Source organism: Melopsittacus undulatus, chromosome 6, assembly GCF_012275295.1.
Source record: "Melopsittacus undulatus isolate bMelUnd1 chromosome 6, bMelUnd1.mat.Z, whole genome shotgun sequence".
NCBI classification, from domain to species: Eukaryota; Metazoa; Chordata; class Aves; order Psittaciformes; family Psittaculidae; genus Melopsittacus; species Melopsittacus undulatus.
In genome coordinates this window covers 55,798,659-55,823,167 of record NC_047532.1, presented here as the reverse complement: position 1 = coordinate 55,823,167, position 24,509 = coordinate 55,798,659, and the positions used below count along the sequence as shown (strand labels likewise).

General features: G+C 36.8%; 2 protein-coding genes across 2 annotated transcripts in view; one reads left to right on the top strand and one right to left on the bottom strand.

Annotated features, from left to right (window-relative positions):
• The window catches only part of CDC73 (cell division cycle 73), a 110,894-nt gene that overhangs the window by 33,484 nt on the left and 52,901 nt on the right, over positions 1–24,509 (bottom strand). The window lies entirely within an intron of this gene.
• B3GALT2 (beta-1,3-galactosyltransferase 2) lies at positions 13,841–21,992 on the top strand. The gene is made up of 2 exons (XM_005142887.4): positions 13,841–14,338; positions 19,170–21,992. Exon 2 carries the CDS (start codon positions 19,306–19,308, stop codon positions 20,572–20,574), a length of 1,269 nt encoding a protein of 422 aa, XP_005142944.1. The 5' UTR covers positions 13,841–14,338; positions 19,170–19,305; the 3' UTR covers positions 20,575–21,992.

Below are 24,509 nucleotides of genomic sequence, written 5' to 3'. Positions count from 1 at the left end.
CTAGAAAAGTAACTGCTCAGTTCAAAAACAGCATCAGCTTTTTCAGTATCAAAAGCTTTAGCTGCAGCCATAATAAACTGTAATACACAAGCCACGAGATAAGAGGACTTGAGCGATGACAGTGATGATTGCAAACCCACAACAGACTATAACCACTTCAACATGGAAAGAGCTACTTTGAACTCTCACAGGACAGAGAAAAGTCTAGAAAAACTATTATAATTGCAGACTGTCTTACACTTCAGGCTTCCTCCTCTAAGAATAACAACTCATCTACTATGCAAGTTCAGCTGCAAAAGAGTAGGTGTTTTTTTTTTAAACCACATAAAGTGATAGCTTGGGGCCTGAGTAACTGGAAGAGGCTGCTAGTAATACTAACATACAGATCTGTGCAGTCAGTCAAATAACATTGGTAATGAAGTTCATGATATCTCAATTTTTCTTTTTAACTGGTTTTGCCTTTCTTTGTGAGTTTCTACTAAGACACCCCAAAAGTAGCACACCCACTTGCTTCACTGGCTACAGCAAAGTTGTGATAGCAACTGTATGTACAGTAATAAAAATGTAGTATAAAAGGGGAGTAGGGGAGAGGAGAAAATATTTATGTAATTTATCTGTGCCATTTGCAAACAGAGTAGTAAACCTCCACCATTACATCTGCTAAAGCCCTCATATCAACAAACTGTCCATTCAGACAGAGCAAATTTGCTGTCCTGGGTGCTGGTGATGAAAATATTGATCAAATATTGAGGCACAAGAGATCTATACAATGTCAGACAAGCAAGTCCGAAACAGAAGAGTAATTTACAGCAAAATATTTCTGATTTTAATCCCGCATGAAAGTTATGATTTCATGACTTGCGTATCCTGCAGTTACCCACACACTGCAAATCCCCCAAACTGGGAAGACTAGACATTTTAATCTGCTTATAAGATAACTAGAATACTGTCTCTAAACATCTGTCCTCCATCTGCTTAAGTTCACAGGTTTTCAACTGTCATATTAAAAAAATAACAAAAAAAAAAGAAAATCAACCAAGCAAACAAACAAACAAAAAAAAGCCCCAGAAAACCCCAAATCCACAACAAAACAAACCCACAACAAAAATCCCACACATTTTTGTCCTGCTGTTACTCTAGTGATCTTACTGCTTTAACTCAAAAAAAAAAAACCAAACCAAAAACTAGATTGGAAGGCAGAAAATATGTTGTCTACCATGAAGATGGCAAAGGAATCAAATAGGAATGCAAGCAGTTTTTTGGAGGATGGTGGTGGGAGGATGATGGGTTAACAGACTTCTATATTTGCATTTTAACACTGTGGCTAAGCACCCTTGATCATATGGCAGCAAAAGGCATTACTTCATGGCAAGAAAACAAACTCAATCACTTCCCCCTTTCTCAACTGCCTAATTTAAGCTTCACATTTACAGTTTGTATGATCAGAAAAGCCCCTGTGAAATATTCACCAAGACTATATACAAACACAGCATTATTCAAGGCTAAAACACATGGGAACAGCACCTAAAACTTCATATGAAGCTTTCTGCAATACAAGCACCTCTAGCTTACATTGCAAGGGGATGGGACATACTCAAATTACTGCTAGCCCAGATTCTGTTGCCCATCTCCTTTCCTTACACGCAGCATCATTTCTTTGTCCAAAGGCTGATAATGCGTTCAGATGAACTGACCTACACTCAGCTTTCCTCAGAAGAACCTGGGACATCTGACATATAATAATCTTCCTACAAACACAAAGTTATTGGTCATCTTGGGAACAAGCTTTTCTTTCACTAAAAATCCCAGAGAAATCAACTGTTTTGAACAGACACAGAATACCTCACATTTTCAGTGTACAGGCTTGCTATACCACAGTGCCATATGAAAAAGCACTGTTTTGAGAACTATTATGACTGAAGGTGACATTTGATTGCAATGTTTCTTTCTCTCTGGTGATTTCATACACTTGTATCAAGTAAAAAAAAATATTTCAGTAGGTTTAATGTCAAGGAAAACACATCTACTACTGGAGCAAAATGCTTACATTCAGACTTCAACAAAATAAGCAGATCCTTGGAAAAATTTTCCCACATTTTAAGTCAGGGGATAGAGGCAATTTGGGACTGAAAAGGATATACACACAAACTTCAAGAATGAAACCTTGTAAAGCTCATGAACAGCGTATGAATAGTATCGCAATCTTAGTATTAAACTTAGGAGTTACACACCCTCTAGTTTCCCATGTTTTATATACTTAACACAGTAAAACGTTACAGAAAAAACTTCAATAAAAAAGGACAAAACAAAAAACCCACAAGAAAGCACCAAATCCAAACAAACAAACAAGAAACCCACAAAAAACCCAGCAAAACCCCCAACTTCAGCTCCTCAGTATCCTCAAATGACTGCTCTTAACACTGGTAAAAATCATTAACATACTTTTCTCTGTGTGACATTCTGAAGTCTGAGCATTTCCAAAACTTACAATAATAGCATCCCACTTATTGCAGTCACAGCAGATCTGGCCAACTGTGTTCTAGACTACCCACATCTTTTCCCTGGACTGCATCATGTCAATGTTTCATACCATCTAAACACCTAAAATTAAAATGCAGTGGTTTTGGTAGTGTTTTATGCCATTTATGGTCCTGTTCTCCAGTTCTTTGTCCCTCCAGCTTTCTCTGTGAGACACATTGCACTACATGCTTTTCACTGTATAATCTCTCATTCCAGAATTCTGTTCTAATTAAAATATGATTTTACAAATAGGAAGGAGCACTCATATTAGACCAAAACAGTTGTCACTTTTCCTCCTCCCCCACTTTCTCCAAACAATTCCCACTCAGTGCAACCAGGTAACTCCAAAAGGCCCAAAGTTTCCCTCCCTAGCTAGAGCTGTAAACAGATTATAAAACTAAAATATTTTGCAGGGATCACTACTACACAGTAACAAATCACAGTACTGTACATGTCAGCAGAAACAGACAGGAAGCTGCATGAACCCTAAATTCAGTTTCCTAGATTAAGCCTTTATACTTAGCCAACAGATTCCAAGATAAGAAAACCTAATAATCCCCAAACAGTACAACAAATTAAAACCTTCAGGTTTGTACCCAAAGAGCAAACAGACAATGTAATGTTAAATTTCCAGTTGTTCATCTAAGTGTGTTTCAAAGCCTGGCTTTTTGTCAAAAGCTATTCAGCCTTTTGATGGGGGTGTTTTATTACCAAAAAAATAAAATAAAATCATAGGTGAATCAAGTAACAGAGCCACAATATTAATCATCATATAACAATGTCACCAAGGACACAAGTAGTTTGGTCACTTGTAACAGTCTTATACTGAAGATAACAGAGGAACGTATACCATACTTTTATCATAGCATCAATGCCTTTTACTCATGTGCTTCTTGAAAAATATTCAGGTTGAAAGATTTGCTTTCAAAACCTTTTGCACTAGCATGCATGTAACAGGATTTTTGTATTAGTGCTACAAACAGATTGTGTACACTGCTACTGCTACTTGTATTCTGAATAAACATACCATTCATACCACCCTGCTACAGAATATAAAACCCGATGGTGTTACATACCTATATCAAAAAATGTAGTGGCAATAAATCATGCATTAAGTTAAAATACAGGAAGGATTCTGGCTCTATTGAGCAGGAGGAATTTTCCCATTTGGCCTCTGCTTTCAGCTTCCTTTGGCATGATATCTAAATTCCCTATTATTCTCCTCTTTTTAGCAGAGAAGATTAAATTAAGCCCTTTTCAAGGCACTAAGACGACAGCATTCAACTTTCATTTTTTCATTTTATACACAATCCATACACTAGATGCTCAATCTGCAAGCTTCTATCTCTGCATTATGAGATTTGGTTTTATAATATGACTGTTCTTTGAAATGGCTAGAGCACAGCTGTGTTTTTGGTAGTGCAGAAATGCAGTCCTCTTAAATTAAGGTCAACTGACAAGGTCTCATTCACAGAGTCTGGGGCCATTCTATTCAAAGATGAAGATAGGATAAGGGACATACAGAAACCTCTACAAATTTTAGGGACTGTGACTTTTCTACAGTGTTCATCCACCACTGCAGAAAAAAATATCCCCAACTAAATGAGCAGATTCAAAAGTATATTTTTAGACAGGTTTTAAAAACTTTCAAATGGATGCCCCTTCCTCTCTTCACTCACTCTTATGTCTATGTATACACAGAGACACACAAATTCATCTTTAAGAACTTCACACTGTGCATATACATCTAAGATGACAGACTATGCCAGTCAGCATGGGCCCAGGTGAGGTTCACTGCAACTATCACTTCTGATACTCACACGTTAGCAACTGTGAGTCATCCATAAAAGTCTTCCAGATTTCACAGTTTATCCGAAGGAAATCCGCCTTAAGCAGCAAGACCTCTTCAGCTCTTCTTCAGCCCTCACATCTGTCCTGCTACTTCAAATAGCTGTTTCAACCTTTGAAAACTCTACTGTCACTGTTACAATACAAACAAGGTGTTTTGTTTTCTACAGCAATCTGTTGCAGAGTAAGAACCCCATACTGGAAAACTGAGCACTTAGATGGCAGGAAATGAAAATGAATAAGCCACTAAAAGCAGACAATATTTTGGAATAGAATTAGGCTTTCAATGCCAAGATCTCAACGAGAAGGAAAAAAAAAACAAAAACCCAACCAAACCTCAAAGTGTAATAAGATTGCTTTGTTATGATACCCTGGAACTTTCTGTATGTGCTTAGGAGGGCTTCACCAGTCACCAAAAGATTCAGTCTCATAGATACTCACCCAATAACCTCCTTGTCTTAATCAGGTAGTGCTCTACTTTTATGAGAAAAACAGTAAAACAAATCAGCAGCATCACCTTTTGAGAAAGGGCAGCAGCATAGTAATTTCACATGTAGCTCAACAGGCTGGTAATGAGTACAGAAACCTCACATTTATTCATGTTTTTCTAAAAAGACATTTTGAAAATGTAAGAAAAAGCAACTACTCAAGAGCTAATGCCAGAGTACATGTTTATTCCCTATTTTGCAACTTCTATATTGTCATATCCTTGGGTAAATGAGTACATGTCTATTTTTTTGAAGGAAGAGCAAAAAACCCTTTATCTTCTCAAACAGACATTTTTGTCACTGACTAATGCCTAGTTTGACGAAAAACATCTGAAGGCACTACCAGTATGAAAAATGGTCAAAATAAAATAAAATAAAATAAAATAAAGAACTTATTATTGACATCAGATCTCCATCAATGGGATCAGATATTCTAGCAAGCACATCTTCCATTCCAGATGACAGAAGAGCCTTCCATTTAGTGATTTCATTAGCTCAAGGGAGCTTTGTAGAAACACGGTTAGTTTGCTTCCCAGGCCAATGGGGCTTCAGAAAAAGCACTGCCACACAGCATGGAGCTGCTATTTATAAATCTTGAAAGCATCTCATGTATGCCACAGTAATGTTTCAAGAACAAGCAAACAATTCTGCAGAGAGTCATCAGAGTTCATTAGCTCCAGCCACACCGGACTTGAACCGATTCCACCAGACCATTCAGAGAAGGCTGATGCATCTATTCCCTAATGGTCGACATTCCAAAAGGCTTATTAGATTGTGTGCATTATCATGTGAATACACAGATCCAATTTTCATCTGGCATGGGTCCCAACCAACCTGCTGGTGACAGAAGCAGAGAGATTCAAGAGACCTGCTCTAACTTTCCCCGCCACATCCAGCATTTCCCACATTACTGACACATCTCCTTGCCCATTCCCTTCCCCCAGTGCACCTCAGATATGTGAGGTTTAATTACACACAACAAAAAGCCCTCTTTCAGTCATCAGAAAAACCCAGCATAAAAGCATAGATACTGTTGCATAGCTCCAGACAGTGTAGTAGTATAGGGTCATGCGTAACACCAACAACAGGAAAAAAAAAAAATCACAGGAAAGAGATCTTCTCCATATTAGGCGGCCCAGATTCTCAAAGAAGACTCCCCGTTTTGTATTGTATCCAGGCCTCCTTAAATTAAGAAAGAATTTTTACTGTATTTTGTTGCTTTGCTTGTTTACCCAGAAATGCAACGGAGGCAGGAAACTACACTTGTCTTTTTTACACTATTATGCTTCTTATTGATATTAATAGAATTTCAGGGCTCTATTTGGGAAAGTAACTCCAATGAAAACAATAAGGCAGAGAACCAGAGGTGCAGGGATTATTTTTTTAATTCTGCAATGTAAACCACCACACATACACAAACGTGTATTAATTGAAAAATACAAAAAAAGCATTTGCATAAGTCTGAATGCTTAGCTATGTAATTCCTTGAGAGAAGACCTGAAAGAACCTGCCATGAGCACCTTATCATCCAAGATGAGTGGGGTTTTTAAGAAGATGACATTTTTTTGTGTGTTTCTAAGAGGTGGACAACTTTTTTAGGCAACAGATGTATTCTATAGATTTAATTTAGTACAACAGATCAGTGACAGAAACCTTTGCAGATGCTGATTAAGAATTACAAAAATATATATCAAAATATTCCAGAAAAATGTAATCTTTAAATTTAGGCCAAAATTTATGAACTCATCATTATTACATTAAATCTACCCGGGTGTTTTATTTTTCTGTTAAACACACACTCCCTCCAACATGCATTTGTGTTTTGCAATAATATGTCTTGAGATGATTAAGATGCAGGAGAGCAGTCTCTCATTTCTTCTTCTGTTAGAAGTCACCAAATTACAGAAAATAAAAAAACCTGGAACTTAAGTTTGAAATATAGCAGAAAAGAATAAAAAAGATCTCTAGTTCTGAAGCAATATTCTCTTGACAATGAACATAATACAAATCAAGCTCTGCGTACTTCCTCTAAATCATGTATTTGAAGACTACTCTGACTCCATATTTGTAATTTATGTGGGGGAAAAAAAATCCTCAGGCTCATGAAATTACTCTAGACTCTTACACAGATTACAGAAAGAATGATGAATACAGTTATTCAGACAAAAAGCATAATTTCCACAGCACAGTTTCATTTTCCTTGCAAGTTACTAAAGGGATGTTATTTAAGTTTAATGTGAATTTCAAAAGTGGAAAGAGAAAATCTGCAGGACAGACTGGCAACTAGAGATACACAAAGTCATTTTGTATGGTAACTTGATTTCTTTTTCATCAGAAGCATATACAAATGAATATGTACTTCTGACAGATTTTTTTCCCAGAAAACTGAATTAACTTTGAAATACCCAGAAATCAGTCAATACAACTAAGCACACTACATGATAATCTCAGCACACATCAAGATCAGCTTTTCATTAGTATACACTGCCTAGAAGCCTGTGAGAGTCTGGAAACTGAGCTTGTCTCAGATACCATTTTCATATGACCATGGGAGGCCTTGCAAGAATTATGGCAAATGAAGCAAACAAGGATGTTAGCTTTCAATACTGCACATGCTGGATCATTCTGACCCCCTTGCTCAAAGCTTATAAACCTTCACAGGACTGTGAAAAACATTGATTCAAAGGATAGGGCTTAGTATGAGGGACAATGACCATCAACACAGGCCCTCACAGAACTCCAGTTTTGGAACTGCACATGCTCACTACAACACATCCAGCATTCCAGTAACGCCTTTCTACACTTCACATGCAAATTATGGTTAATACCCCAAAGAACACTAAAGGGCAGGTCTCAGGTCAGAGGCTGAGCTCTCACCACCAGCAATACCCTCGGTGAAGAGGACCAACAACACTTCAATAGATCCCCAGGTGGTGACTATCTGCTTGCACCTCCTCTTATCTCTCTCTCTCTCTCTCTCTCTCCCTGCATTGATCTCTCCAGGAACAGACAACCTGTTTTTGTTGAAGAGCTTCAGCATCTGGCCTTGTTTGTGCCTTAATTCCAACCAGGCAACAAATATATTGAGTCTGACCAGTTTTGAGTCACAAATGCCTTTCGACCAGGTTGAGACAAAGCCACTTCAAGCTGAGGGAATCATTAATAGGGAACAAAATTAGGAAAAAAAAAAAAAAAGAAAAAGGATACATGAAACTGGCTGGCCAACCTCAATTAGTTCTATCAAATGAGATGGTGTTCAGGGTCTTTGGAGCAGTTTTAATTCCCCCAACATGGCAAATAAAGGACAGCAAGGAACTGCTCTTTAAAGGATACTTATTTTCCATGTTATAATCCAGGTTTTCTGTGTGATATGAAGAAATATTGCATAAATTTATTACAGGGATAGAACCTCTTGGATAACAGGAGAAAGAACTTTATCCACAGATAGTTTTTCCTAGTTTTAGTATCTGTGCTTAAAAAAAACCCTGTATGTCCCACATAATTAGCTGTAAATGAGGATACCTATAGAATGGAGCTGTAGGAGTTAATGGGCTAAAGCTACTGAGGAAATGTGACAGATGGAAAGAGTCAACACAGGTCTCAATCCCAAATCACATGAAATTCTGACAGCTCTGGAAGTCCAGCTCTTCAATTTCACATTATTTAACATTCACTGAACATCTGCGTCACAAGCTTCAGTTTCAAAACCAGGAATTTTTGAGGCTGACAAAGTGCCTCCATATTCACATACAAACAACACACATAGGGAAAAGAATTTAGCAAGCAGATGAACAGTTGGAGCTGCTAATCTCTTAATCAGTCTCACAAAAAAATAGATAATCTACATAGCTCATCCAGCAGGTGCTAGGCAGGAGGTCTGCATCCTGGCAATGAAACTGATGGGCCAAGACTCTTCAAATCATTGGAAGAGGAGTGCTGGATGCCTCAAGAGCCTAAAGACAGCCTAAGGGAAAAGGGTCTTCCTGTGCCTGGACAGGTGCTAACAGCTGGAACAAAACATTTTTCTCCCTAGGCAAAAGAGCTGGTGGACTATTAACTCCCGCAGGATGAGATCTTCCTGCTTTATGAGATTTGATATGTAGTACAAATTCTTCCCTAAAGTCTCACTTTCTGTAAGAAATTAAGTTTTCATATAAATTTTCTTGCTGGGGGTATAAGTATGGCTGTTAGGGGTAACTTGACCATATAGTGCAGGCAGGTAGAACAAAACAAGTCATAAGGTAAGGGGAAAAAACCCAGAAGTTATTTTCCACAGTTATTCCTTAAACTACCTGTGAACATTTGGTACTTCTACTTTGGTACTCTCCCCTGCTGTGCTGAATCAAAGCTTCATAAAGTCCCTGTACTTCTCAGAATGTAAAAGGAAAACTTGTGACAGGCAAAAAATATACTGCTGGCACTGTATTGTCAATTCATCAGGGGAGAACCGCACAACCAAAAATACTGCACAGTACAAATTATGTTGTCCATCCCATGGAAAAAAAAAATAAACTCTGCATTTAGCAGTTGAGACCAGCAATAATTGGATGCAAAGCCTGTGGGAAGACATGAAAAAACAGAATACAGAAAAGAAGATACAATAAAGCAAACACCACAATACTGAGGAAAGAAAAATGCATCTGGACTATAGCCCAATATGCAAAATTTGCCTAACACAAAACCAGAATGGAAATAAGAGTGGACTGAAGCCATTTTGTATTTTGACTTTTCAAGTAAATTTTGAAGCACTCCAAACCTGTGTTTCTCAAAGGAAGCTGTGATAGCAGAATGGACTGAATTCCACTTGGATACCATCAGTTTATTTAATAAAAAACCCCACAAGTTTTAGAATTATGATGCATCCCCTCAAAATGTTTCCTCAGACAGACGGAATAAGAAGCACCCTCATTTGAAAACATCACTTGGGTCTTTTTTCTCTCTCACAACTTTTTGTAGTCAGGGGATGGGCTTATATACATTACTGAATGATATAACAATTATCCATTAGCAAACAAAAATATGCATGTTTCAGAATAACTGAAACCTTTTTTTACTTCAATCACCATTTCATATTGTTCTAGATTAACGTATTAAAGCATTCAAAGATTAACTAGATCACTAAGTTTATGGCTTGGATGCAATTAGAACAGAGTTCAAAATCCTGACCATTTATAAAGAATGCAATAAGCGTAAGCTGGATTTCAGAAACTACCTAAACAATGGTGAAAAATCTACTACGGAAAATAAGGCAGGCAATACTGACACTTGTGGTCATTTCTAGATTGCTATTTTTTCATTCAGTTATAGTTAAGAAATACACTGGCATCACAAAATAGCCAAGCAAGTTACAAATACTTCATAATCCTGTTCTCTCCACTCTGAATGACTTATTGGAGAAGGGTTCCTTCTGAAGCAAAGAGGATGACTACTGGCTATATGCATAGTAAATCCTAACACAAACAACGAAAGCTAAGTTTTTATGACATTCTGTATTAGCACATTTCCACAAGGAAAAAAAAATTTTAAAAGCAAACAGATTCAATCCTGAAAATGTTGCCATTAATCACTTTGAACTTTTACTTGAATGGTTTTCAGCATATTGGAGGTGAAATAATGATACATGTTATGACAATAAAATGGAATAAACTTTGCAAAGTATTCATGGAGTACCCAAGAAAGCATAGTCCATATGGGAGCATTCAGTTGACAGGTCAGCTATGCTGTACATATTCCATTTAACTTTCCTAGGACTTGTGGCCACCAGGCAGAAAATTACCAAGTGGTATACACCTGACCATTGTAACAACTGAGAAACTTCTGTCAATGTTGTGAAGATTTATTTTAAAACCAGTTAGACAAGATTCTGCTGACACTCTAAAAATGAGTGACATGTAGGAAGGGTTGTCCGGTTTTTTGTTTTGTTGGGGTTTGGGTTGGGTTTTTTTTCCTTATTCTTTTGCATATTCCAAACTTACACACCTTTGTTTTACATAAGTATATTTGCTTTGTTCACAATAGTTATGTGTACAGGTTATTCTACACAGCCATCTTTTGCTGCTCCTTGCATCTGCTTTTAGCTTTGCCTAACTTGCTAAACAGTCAAGCCTTCACTGGCCATAGAACTCTGTAGTGTTCCTTACACAAAGGCTGCACATCTTCACATCAGAGTAACTCCTTCTTAGTCTTAGTAGATGGCAGCATTTCAAACACTAACATTGTAGCTTCTAATTTAAGATGTAACCATAGTAACATTACAGCACATAATACTCCCTGGATCAAGAACAAGCAGTCCACTGACCCTTCACAGTGAGAGTTAGCTGAACTAAAGCTCATTCCAACCTCCAGCCCAGCAAGTTTACTAAAACATTTCCAGTACAAAGCAAGCTCTGCCCTCCTGAAATACCTAGGAACATACAGTATCATATAAAAGTAGTAAAAAAAAGCACTTTAAAATTAATTTCTTCCTGAAACTTAGACTCTTAAGATACACCAGGCACACCCAGATAAAAAGTAGTAGAAAAATCAAAGCTTTTCCTTACTTTTCCGTAAGACCTGCTCATCCTTTAAATGAATGAACAAACAATGGAAACTGTTCATTAAGGTTTAAGAATTCAATATTCAATTTGTTCACACGGCAAGATGACAAATTTTACAGGTATCACCAGGCAACAGCTCTGCCTGAACTTCACAAGCTAAGCACATAACTAAAAGCCAAAAGCTGATGCCTGTTGCCTTCCAACAATAAATAGTCTATTTAGAAAAAAAAAAATCTTTGTATTTTTGTACCTGTAATATTTATTACTGAGCAATTACAGAACAATAAAAACAGCTCTGTCCAACCCATTATGCAAACATACTACATGTAACTCAAACCTTCGGTGATACTTTAGGATAAGCGAAAAAAGTGGTAAAGAAATTAGAGTTGAAACACTAAAGATTTTAGCAACCATTCTGCTGAGATTTAAACTCACTTCCCAAATACAATGTTATGTGTCTTATCTGAAAATTCTAAAATGAGTATTTGAAAAACCACAATTTGCTTCTTTGTAAATCAGTACTGATAAATGAACTATCTCGCTAAACTCCTCACCTGTGTACTCCAGACTGCAGTAATACTCCTAGCCAAACTCTGCCACATGTTTTTATACATACAGAAAAGATTATATAAAGTTCTGTATATTATATGGGGCAAGGATAAGAAAACTCTGTGTGTTTAAGTGGAAAATTCAGTAGACTGAGCACACATGCAACCTTTCAGAACACCAATTCTCAATTATTCATCAGCATCCCAGAACAGTAAGTGGTCTGGACCCAGGTCTGTTGCCTCTTGCTGACGCACCCTCCCCCTCCTTTTTGAAATACCAATATTTTTACAGTGGAGGAGATACAAGTCTTTGCTGATATGCATGTTATATTTATAACTAATATCTAGAGAATATGCTCATGCTCCTCCAATGTCCTCAAACAGGATCACAGTATTTGTGGAAACTGCCATTAGGATAAGAAACGCATAAATTAAAAACAAGAGTAAATTCACAGAGAAGTTTAGTGTACATTGATGAATTTGTTAGAAGGACAGAAATCTGATTATGTTTCTAGTAATTTATCAAATATACATCTAGAATAATAAAACACATTGACTGCCTGGAGAAGCCTTATTTGCCAGTAAAGGACGTACTTACCCTGAGCCTACTCATCAGAGATACCATGTGATAGACGAATTACATTTTCTTTATCCTTTGGCATAAAAAAAACAACAAAAAAACCCACCCCCCAACAACCAACAAAAACAAAAGAAAAACCAACCAAACAAAAAAAGGCCTAAAGAGAAACCAACCCCCCCCAATAAACCCCAATAAACCAAAACCAAAACAAACAAGGCAAAAAACCCCAAAAGAACAAACCCCACACCCCAGAAAAAACAAGCCCACCACAATAAAACCCATTCAAACCAAAACACAAGAAAACCCCAAATCACACCCCTCCACCCCCCACCCAAAAAAACCCCAAAACAACCCAAAAAGCATTCTAAAGAGTTAGTTGTTAACTTTTCAAAATAGAGTGGATAAACACAATGACTAATAAATACCTGGGTAAGCACGCTACTAGCTGTCTATTTTCTGAACTATTTAATTTATATTTCATTTATAACATAAGATGCTTCAGCATAGAAGGTTCAGTCATTGAAAGGACAGAAATTGAAGGACATAAGCTTCATTAGGACCAGAAAGGCAAGTTCCATAATATCAGTATGTCTATAACAGACAAAAGATATTTAGATCCATCAATAATCAAAATCAAGTGCCCCCAGTTCTGCTTCGACCTTTACCAGGAAGAAAGCCATTAACAACAGAAAGGCAATTTATCATCATGTGCTTATGAATCACCATCGTCCACCTTAATTGACTAACCTAAGATTAAACAGCAGCTTTTATAGAGTAAGCATATCTAAAGGAAGTAAGAGTAAAACCATACATTTTTATTTTTTCTTTGGCATGAAAGCACAGAAGATTTATACTTGAATATAGAGCCAAATGGGTTAAACCAAGCTTCAGTATTTAAACACTTATAATTCCTTTGCATTGCAGAACAGCTTTTAGAATAGAGGAACAGAACAGCACGTCTAGCATTAAAAATCCTCTAGAGAATCGTAAGTTAGTGTCAAGGAAAAGTGAAAACAATTTGAAAAAACCCTCAATCGTTCATTTAATAATCATACAATTTTAATACTATTCACCTATCACTGTGCTTGAACTGAGTCTGTATAATTTATCAAATAGCAGCAAGAGCCTGTAAAGCTTTCTAGCTGCCTTTGGATTTAGTCAAAATGAATGCAAACAATCACGTGGGATTCAGCCAAGCAATGACGTTAAATTCTGCTCTGTCAGAAGACAGCATCTGTCAAAGTCCACATTTAAACTGCTGCCTGCCTGTGCAGCAGCTGAAGAACTATGGAACGGATTTTATAGACCAGAATCCTCAGTTAAAACAGCTCAAAATCGTTTCTATTACTGCCTAGCAACAATGAAGGAAGGAATAGAGGAAAATCCTATTACTGAAGGCGATTGAAGCACTACGCACTAGCACTCCCTGCTAATATTGCGATTAGAAATATGGATACTGAGGAGAAGAGAACACAGCACTGCATTGTCCGACAAGGGAAACACCAGATGTAAAATCTCCAGCACACTGGCCATGAATGCCGGAGAGCCCCGATAGGAACAAAAACGAGAACTACTGTCCTTTTGTTTGAAGGATGAACAAAAAGCCCCGAGACAAGGACAACACTTATGAACAAGGAAGGTAACACAGCAACGGGCAGACAGATGGACAGACTGGATACTGTGAAAAGCAATCGCAGGAAGCAGACTGTTGGGGGATGTGCGCATGTTCGATAACATCTTTTTTGCTGAAGTGATGGCGTGCCAAAACTATTTTCTGTGGGTATAATCCTCGCACCATAAATGGCCTGACCAAGGAAGGTATGTCAAATCCTTGTATGTGATATTCGTTTGACTGTCTGTTACCTTTTCAGCCATTGCAGATAACAATCACTCCTAATTTGCAGAGCCCTGAGATAACATGTCTCTGAACAGGGAGAAAGAATGCTAGCAGGTTTTCCTCTCTCACAGCACAATGTCACTACCCTACACTTACTAAATGCATAGCTTACGGTCTGCACAAGGCTGGTATGGCTAGAGAAGAGGGATTAGAGGGATAATGTAGCTACTGTAATGATTGCTTTCAACTGAGAAATTAAAAACTCAAACCCCTCCAATACAGAAAAAAACAGTTAGAAATCCCTTCAAACTAGGTCAGAATTAATCCTTATCTGAAGTAATCTTAAAGCACTTGTAAAATGGCCATGATGAGACATAGAGAGAGCACTGAACCATCAAAACAAACAATGCAGTCAAATTTCATTATCTTAATAGTACCTTCGGATCTTTTTACACTTGATTCCCCCCTCTCCCCCCCCCCCCCCAAACATAAGTAAAATGTAATCACGCTAATACTGGCCAAGCAGAAACTGGGAGTATGGAAAAGACTGGAAATGATTTAAACCATCAGCAGTGCAATCAGGCACCACATTTTACAAATAACATCAGGCTCCCCTGACATCCCAAAAGGAAACCTTCAAACACTATACTCTCAAAATGGTAAGCACGTAACTTGTCTCTTGCCATCATTACAGTTTCTGTTTAACATGAAAACACCGACTGTTTGACTTGGATTATAAAATTACATTCCATCTAATTGCTGTTATTTTCTATTTATTGTTGATATTTAAATACTTTTTCACTGCTGGCAAACAAACAAGATTAATATTTGCAATACAAATTCAAGACCTAAATCTATAGGAATTTAATACACCACAGAAAGTGCTTATCTGCAGAATCTACCAATAAGCTATAATAAATCATTAGATATCAATATAAATGTGCTTTCTTTGCCCAAGGCAATGCTAACATGCAATAGAACAACTGCAACTGGAAACAGTTCACATACCTAAGGATGCAGCAAACAACAGTCACTCATTTCAGATCACTTTTAAGACATTTAGAGAATGAAGTCACTTTCCTGAACTCGTAAACCAAACAAAAAAAAAATCTCACCATAGGCAATACTGCTGGAGAAGCATGCTTAGCCAGTGGTGCAACTTTCTTATCTGACGTTTAAAAACCTGCACATCAAACCTTACCCCGACCACTGTTTTGTGCAAAAGATTAATGCAGTCTGTAAGTAAACTCAGGCACATTATGTGAGGCTTAATATACAACTGCTGCTGTTTATCAAAATACTGACTCCGGATGCCTTCTGAACTTTTCTCTCTAATTAAAGAGTTTGCCCACACAGCTAATCAAAATATGAAAATCCAGGACGTGTGAATAGGAAGTCAAATGCTTCAATCTGCAAAGCTATAATTATAGAGCAGAATTCAAAGTACCAGGAACCAAAACACCAGCAGAGCACAGACCGCAAATAAAAATTCAAGAGGCATTCAGAGTTCATATATTTGGCATTTGATAATGCATCACTGACTGCACAGTCAAGTGCCAAAAATGAAGTATAACTACTATAAATCATATCTTCAAACTGCAGAGTTGCATGCAACAACACACTTTCAAAGGATAAGGTAATTGTGTAGAGACCTTTTGCTATACTTAGGTTTTCTTATCTACTGCCAAGGGTTGGTGCCTGTTCATAAGCTTGCTATGAAATTAAACTTTAAAGATTTGGGCAATAGCAATAATGCTCTAACCCTAAGTAGTGCAAGAGAGTAATACTTTTATGGCATTATTTGATGGTGCTTTTTATATTGACAATTATTTACGTTATTTTAAAACAATGCATCCTAGCACGTACAATGTTTTCAAATAGCTGTTGCTGCGTTTCAAACACCTCACACCCGCTATGTATTTTGAAATGTTTTACACCTTAATTATTAAAAAGAAAACAAAGTTATTTGGTTTTTTTCCAGTCAATATTTTTTATGAAAGTGAGAAATAGATGAAGGTCCTTCCCCTACCCATACAATGCCTTTTTTAAGGGCAAACAGATACTGAAGATTTTCCATGAAGCTCCCACCTGGAAAAATCAAGGAAATACATGAGACCTGACTCTCTCTAAATTCCTTATGATTCCAGCTTTGTTTCTCACTGTTAAACTTATTTTAATGTGCACACCATGAGCATGCTTCCTTAAAAAAAAAAAAAAAAAAGTATTTCAGCAATTACAACTGCCTAACTGCCTTTTCTGAAACACATCTTCAGTGCATCATGGAAAGACACCACCTGAAATGAGTTTTCAGTTTACATAAATATTTACATAACTGTATGAAAGCAGGTGCACACCAAAACAGTGCCTCAATTAAAAATTAAACACAGATCAGTAGCGTAGTGCAGATTGAGAAGTGGAACAATTCCAGTGTGACAAAAGCAATCTAAATTCCAGCTGCTATTCCACATTTGTGAAATTCTGGATTTTATTTTCTTCCTAAACTGCACATGCATGTAATGAAATGATAATTAATCAAATATTCCTACTGTTGCCTTCCAAACTGGTATACCAACAATTAATTTCCTTGAGATCTAGGGTACCCTTTGAAGTGGCTTTTGTATTTGCTTATGCAGAAATATTCTTCCCAAATAGCTGAGTGTTCATTTAAAACTCACTGCACACTATGGAGAAACTCAAAATTATTAAGTTTTGGCAGCAAGCTTTAATTTTCTGAACATGCAAATGCAGGTTCAAGTGGTCAAATAAACATAAATCTTTCACATTTGGAACTTAATTTCTTTTACATAAGGATAATGTCCAAGTCAAAGCAGCTTAAAAAAAGAGTCGTGTGGAATGTTAGGTTAATGCTGAAGCTACACATGCTTAACAACTGTACACTGCAAAGTAGTTTTTAGAAAGGCAGCTCAGTCTCTAGTAAGTGGCATCTGTCCCAAGAAGTTTAAAAAAGAAACCATAATAAAATAAAATACAAAAAAATTAAAAAAAAAACCCAACCAGAAATATTTTCAGTGAGCTTAAAACCAAAATTCAGGTCTGCAGTGTAACAGAACAAGAGCTTAATAGGCAAATATTTGCTGTTTCAGAAGAATTAAGGAGCAGTGTCGCCTTTTTAAATACGTATACATTGTCATAAACTACCGTTAAAATCCGCACTTACTTGCTCCTCCTAGTGGAAGCTTGTGTGAAAGAAGTCTGATTCAGTGCAATACTACTTTTCCCTTGCTTCCAAATCCTGTCAATGAGGCACCTTCTGCGAACACGTTATTTTGTTTATATATAAACTAACATACAGTAATTAAAATAAACCCTAGTTATACATGTTCCACTACCTTTTTCAAATACAAATTTTCCCCTACGTGATTCGGGCAGATTGAATGTTACATCACATGCAATTTTGTACTATATTATTCAACTGCCATCTCATCTTAAATTACTTCTTTACAGCATAAAATCCTGTAATTTCCCACATAACATGTCACTTATTTTTTTAAATGCAGAAATTAATCCTAATATTGGCTTTAGAATATAGTAAAGCAATTAATAAATTACACATTTTTCATGAGAAATAGTATTTTCTGTGGACTCCTGTTCAACTGTCATCCTTTCTCCTATACAAAACCCTAGGGCCCAGAAATAAATTAAAGCAAATTGAATATCACAAACGAATTGCTACCGTGCAGTGAAAGGTTCATTTATGAGATGATGTGATCAGCTTTTAATATGCAGCATCATGAAGCTGCCATATCGACTCTGCTCTTGAATATGAAAAGAAAAAAAAAAACTAAAAGAAAATGAAGCATATGCTACTTTGGCACTTTCTCCTACAGTTCAAGCTGCTGGTAACAATACTTGAAATATCCGTAAGATCCCAGAAGCATGGCAGTTACATACACATTTATAGATGGACAAAATAAAACCCTAAAACCAGATCCAGACTAAAAATCATGTTCATCAGATAGTCTGCCAGAAACTTAGTGCTGTGCAATTTCATTTTCAGTTAATATGAACATTTACCAAAGATCACTGCCTACAGTTTCATTTTAATTCAGCTGCATCTGAGCCTGGCACAACAGCCAAGTGTTTCATTCAATATTTTCTTTCAACGTACAGCAGAAGGTTAAAGGTGCCTGAAAGGTGACAGAAATGTTATCCTGCATTACCATCTGAGGGCTGTGCAGTGAGGTTGCTGGACCCTGAAAATTAATTTTGACAGGTGCATCTTCTCATTGACTTTCTGAACACAGTCGGAGCCAGTGGAAACACACCAAGTGGTGTACTGTGACTAACACAACTCTACCATAATCAACCTTGCGCCGTCTGTCCCAAAACCAATACATGACCATTTTACGAAAAGGGTTTTTAAACTGTGAGCTGTACCAGCCTCTGCGTGGTAAATCAATTTTAATTAATGCCAATAAACCTTCCATCTGCTATCAAGGCCTTTTCATTCAGTCCTTCTCAAACACTGTACAAGGATTTCATAGCCAGTACACATGAAGCTATTTATATGTACTTCAAACTTTTTCAGCTATCTTATTTTTTCCCCCCTTTTTATCTTTGGTACCCAGGACATTTGTAAAAATTTTTACCATGAAAAAATATCAAAAGCTAGTAAATCTACTTAAATCATAACCAAGGTTTACTTTCAGCCTAAATCAAACCTTTGTTTTATTTACATGGTTTGTTTTTTCACAAGAGTTGAACTCAATTTTCTAGCTAGGTTCTCACTGTAATCTTTTATGAGTGTATAAAATTAAAGATCTCTGATATTTTATTTTTTAATCTTTGCAGTGTGAGCCATTTGCAGACAATTACTCACCAGGAACAAAAGAAAATGAATACCAAAGAATAGCAGTGGATTCAAACAGGATCAGAAAAGCATTTTGCTTGGCCATTGTCTCATATCCCATCACTGGATTTTTACAACATGCTTCAGTGGAGAAGACGACACTGCTGCTTTGCAAAGATGACCTGGAATACCAAAAGGTCTCTATTTCGCACCCATCTCATTGGCCTGATCTCTCTCGTATTTCTTTTTGCTATGTTTCTGTTCTTTAATCATCACGACTGGCTGCCAGGCAAGGCTGGATTAAAAGAAAACCCCATGGCTTACACTATACGAGGATTTAGATCTACAAAAATCGAGACAAACCACAGCTCTCTAAGGAATGTATGGAAAGATGCCATACCTCAGACACTCAGGCCTCAAACCGTCACCAACTCCAACAACACCGATCTGTCGCTGCAAGGAGTAACTGGTTTGGAAAATACCCTCAGTGCCAATGGAAGTATATACAACAAGAAAGGTACTGGGCATCCAACTTCCTACCATTTCAAATACATCATAAATGAGTCTGAGAAGTGCCAGGAGAAGACCCCTTTTCTAATATTGCTCATTGCTGCAGAGCCAGGCCAGGTGGAAGCTAGACAAGCTATTCGACAAACCTGGGGTAACGAAAGCCTCACCCCTGGCATCCAAATTGTTCGTATTTTTTTGCTGGGCTTAAGCATCAAGGCAAATGGATACCTCCAGCGTACCATACTAGATGAAAGCAGACAGTACCATGATATCATTCAACAAGAATACTTAGACACCTACTATAATTTAACCATTAAAACTCTGATGGGAATGAATTGGGTTGCATCTTACTGTCCACATGTTCCATATGTTATGAAAACTGACAGTGATATGTTTGTCAATACTGAGTATTTAATACATAAGCTTCTGAAACCAGAACTTCCTCCAAGGCACAAGTATTTCACAGGTTATTTAATGAGAGGTTATGCACCTAATAGGAACAAGGATAGTAAGTGGTATATGCCACCTGATTTGTATCCAAGTGAACGTTATCCTGTATTCTGCTCTGGAACTGGTTATGTTTTCTCCGGAGATTTAGCAGAAAAAATCTTTAAAGTCTCCTTAAGCATCAGACGGTTACATTTAGAGGATGTGTATGTGGGGATCTGTCTTGCCAAGCTGCGAATTGACCCAATGCCTCCACCCAACGAGTTTGTCTTCAATCACTGGCGAGTTTCTTACTCCAGCTGTAAATATAGCCACCTAATTACCTCCCATCAGTTCCAACCTAGTGAACTGATCAAATACTGGAACCACTTACAACAAAATAAGCACAATGCCTGCGCCAATGCAGCGAAAGAAAAAGCGGGCAGGTATCGCCATCGTAAACTGCACTAGAAGGACAACACTCCCTCTGTCAGATGTACTCCATGTGCAGTTTGTAAATACTGCTGAAAGCATGTACAGTGAAAATGGATGAGCTTAATGGGACAGCCTTTAGTTGATCCCCATCACATAGTGGAGTCTGAAAATTATTTTTTTAAGTTAAAAAAGTATAGCTCTTGATAACCTAATATTATGAAATCATAACCAAAAGGTTTTCCCAGCAAAATTGAGGAAAAATGAAGATGGTATATAAGGACCTTTATGTTAATGTGCAATAATAAGCATGCACACTTTGGTGGTACAATTGCTGATTTATGTGCCAATAAAATATGTTAGAGCATATTTTACACACTAAATTTTATTTAAAAAAATGCATTCGCAGCTCTCGTTCTCTTTAATGGAATGATTTCTTGTTATCTAGAATGGCTATAAAATGAAAAACTTTAAACTAAGAAAATGTACAAAGGGCAGATCAGTTTTACCTTCAAATACCACATTAAAATTATTACACACTTCTTAAATGTACAATTTATTTCGCAATGTCACATTTACAATTTTGTAAGACACTACCAATGAACTCTAAAGCACTAAGAAAGTACCCCTTAAAGTCAGTTCAGTTTTGGGAAGACTGCTTGTTTTGGTCAGGAAGGAGGAATAAATAAAATCAAGTGTTTAGAAAACTGCCACCTTTGTATCTCACCTTCAGAAATGTGGTGTTTAGATTCAACTCTAGATTCAACCAAATTCTCCTGGAAGAGCTGATTAAAGTTACTTAATTTAAAACTCACAGGGTGAGCTCCTAAAACCTGGTGCCAAGTAAAATTCATTGAATCTGCTGTTCACTTCTTTGCACAACTTCAAGGTAACTCAAAAGCTGATAAATGCAAAACGGAACTTCAGGTCTTTCACTGTAGTCTCAAAAATTTTCCATTTTGTGCAAAGAGGTAGAAAACCAACCAAATGTTTGTTGATTTTGATTAACCAAGATCAATCAAGTGAAAATACATCTGACAGAGAAAACCAAGGCACATGCTTTACTTCACAGATAGGGAAGACTATGGCATAGTAAGATGGAGAGTTCCAGATAGCAATACGAGCAAAACAAAAACCTAGGCGATTTAAAAAACTAAAGCAACAACATGTACCACTGAAAATAAACTGTGAGAAGGAGGTTAAATCTATTTACAGGTTTCCAGTTTTCTAACAAACAGAACTTTTAAAGGTTATTTTCCAACTGAGTTACAACAGAGTTATATCAGATTCAGGTTATTACTGTTTGTCACAGTGCCAGGGTAAGCAATACCCATCTCTGATTTAGCAACAGATAATGGAACTGTGATTAGTTTTCTGTTTGACTGGGACTTTTTAATTGGATAAAAAAATATTTGATGTACTTTTATTATTTAATAAAATTGATTATATTTACGGTCTTCAGACTTCACTTTTTATGGGAAAGTTGCTCAGGAAGAAAACAATTCCTAACTTTATAATTACTTGACTTTTCTAGTGTTCCCTAGTTCTTAAAGCTTAGTTTTCATAACATGAGATCAGAGCAGTTGTTTTGTTGAAGGTTTTTTTGTAATGAAAAGACAAACCATATTACTGAGTATTCTCAGCAGCCTCAAAGCTGTCTGTATGCAGAAACATATACATATGAAGAGGCTGCACTGCACTGGACTAGCTCTCTGAAGAAATTCCAGGAGCTCCTATTGAAGATGCATATGGAAATTTGCTCATCAGCATTTTTGTTGGTCATCATTCACCAAATTTTGTCATCCATTATATTTTAGGTATGATAATTATACATTTATGTATTTCCAAGATATCACAAATTGCAGGTATGTCTATTTCCGGGGAAAGTATGTGTGTGTCAAAACAGTAGCACTCTGCATAAGAGATTACTCCAACTAAACTGAAAGCACCTCCACTTAGTTTATGTGATGGCTGGTGGTGTTACTGTGAGACAGAGCATTAGAAAAAGGCTTTGGGAGTGCTCTTTCAACACATATTTATTGTTTTCTTCACCCTCAGTCTGCCTGCTTCCTTCCAGCAAACACAGGCCACAGTTAATATCCCAGCTGAAAGCCACCTGGCTGAAGTTAACGATATGCAATTGTGTAAAACAATAATGCTACTTTTAGACAACTAGAGTGAGTCCTGAGAGCCAGCTACTACTTAACAGCATTCAGTCCTGGAAGATGTACAATCCCGTAAGTGGCTTCTCCCCAAGTACTGCTGGCCAAAAACACAGCTCAGCCTCTTGGAGAAGGCTTCAACGCTGTTCCCTGCCTTCAGCACTTCCAAGCTAGACTATAATGCATTCTATTTGGATTTTACCAACTCTGGATAGTTCAAAATGCTGTATACTGGGTATAGTCCAAGATGTTAATAACTAAACCTTAAACAGTTTGGCACTTGAATTATAAAGTTTGGCAGCCAAACAACCTCTCAAGTACTCCACTTCGGAGCTCATGCATGATGCCCATCTGCCCAAGCTTGGCAGAATTATGACAGCAGTTCAGTTTATCAAACCTCTTAATAGTAAAAATACTAGTGAAGAGTATAAGACATTAAAAAAAAACAACAAAAAAATGCCATTTTAAGGGTCCAATATTTTTTTTTAACATTTGTATTTATGTTTGGCCATATGCTGGAGTTACTCTATATACAAATCATTATCTAGGCTACTTAAATCATTCATAGCCAAGTACTGCTTTCCTGCAGTTTGTTACAAAGCTTTCAGAAGTAAGAGGGACAGCTGTATGATGAAATATGCAATTATGGAATGAAAGATCCACATTACATTCTCTGAATGTTTTTACTGTTTTCTATCTTGTGTTTAAGCTATTTGCTCATTCTAGAATATAAAAACTTCAACTTAAAAATAGTGCAATCATTATTTATCATATTCATTTTTGTTAGAAATAAGATACAAGCTTGTATCTAAAAATCTAACATACCTGCAAAGCATTTAAAAAAAAAGGTATAGTTATATTTGCTTTAAATGTTTTTACTTCTGTGCATCTTCTTCAGACTCAAAACAAATTTAAAAAGCCATACTGACTCACAACTTTTACAGAAAAAAATGCAGTGCCATTGGGACCATTATTATGGCAAAGAAAAAAAAATCTTAGAGAAGTCAAGCACAGTAAGAAAAATAAGAAACAGGAATTCCATAATGTTACCCTATTTATTTCACTTTCAACTAAGAAAAGACTTACACATTGATGCTAGATGACCAAAATGAAGTCCCACAAAAAAAAATTGTTCACCAACAGAAGAACTGTTCCTTTCACATCTCCAGTTACATCAGTGATTTGGGTTATTTCCAGATTGTATCAGTGGACTTGAGCATGGAAAATGCACAGCTAAAGGTTTTGGAGTAATAGAACTGATCTTATTTCCAGCCACAGATTTTTTCATGGGTAAAGTTCACTATCTGTTCTAGTCTGAAAAAAATAACAGGTAAAGCTATTTCTAAGCCTCAGTAGTTGGTCTGAGGGAAAATTCAATGTCCATTAAGTTCTTTACTTAAATGTTACAAATTATTTTTATGTCCCATAAATTTAAAACTGTATGATGGCAGTGATCTAGACGAGACGAGACAGACTGGGTTTCAGGTTAACCTTACTAGAACAGTACTTTAAAATTTGCTTTTCTTTGCAATACAGTAATATAAAATGTGTCAGTCCATATTTACAAAATACTTTCAGACTACATTAACTTGTTAAGCATGCATTAACTGTCTCGAATTCCATGGTAAATCAGGCACTGGAGGGAAGGGAAGCACCTAGACACCATCATTTCATACTGCCCCCCCCCATCCCTACTAACTTTACTGAGACACATTAATACTTCAATCTAAGATACCCACATAATCCCACAGTGCAAAAAAATCTTCTCTCTTGAATGAATACTCATTGCAATGCGTGAAAATTTCTTAGAAG

What these genes read in the sequence shown, in the direction of transcription:
- B3GALT2 (XM_005142887.4), top strand. Translation starts at nt 19,306, where the DNA reads ATGCTTCAGTGGAGAAGACGACACTGCTGCTTTGCAAAGATGACCTGG.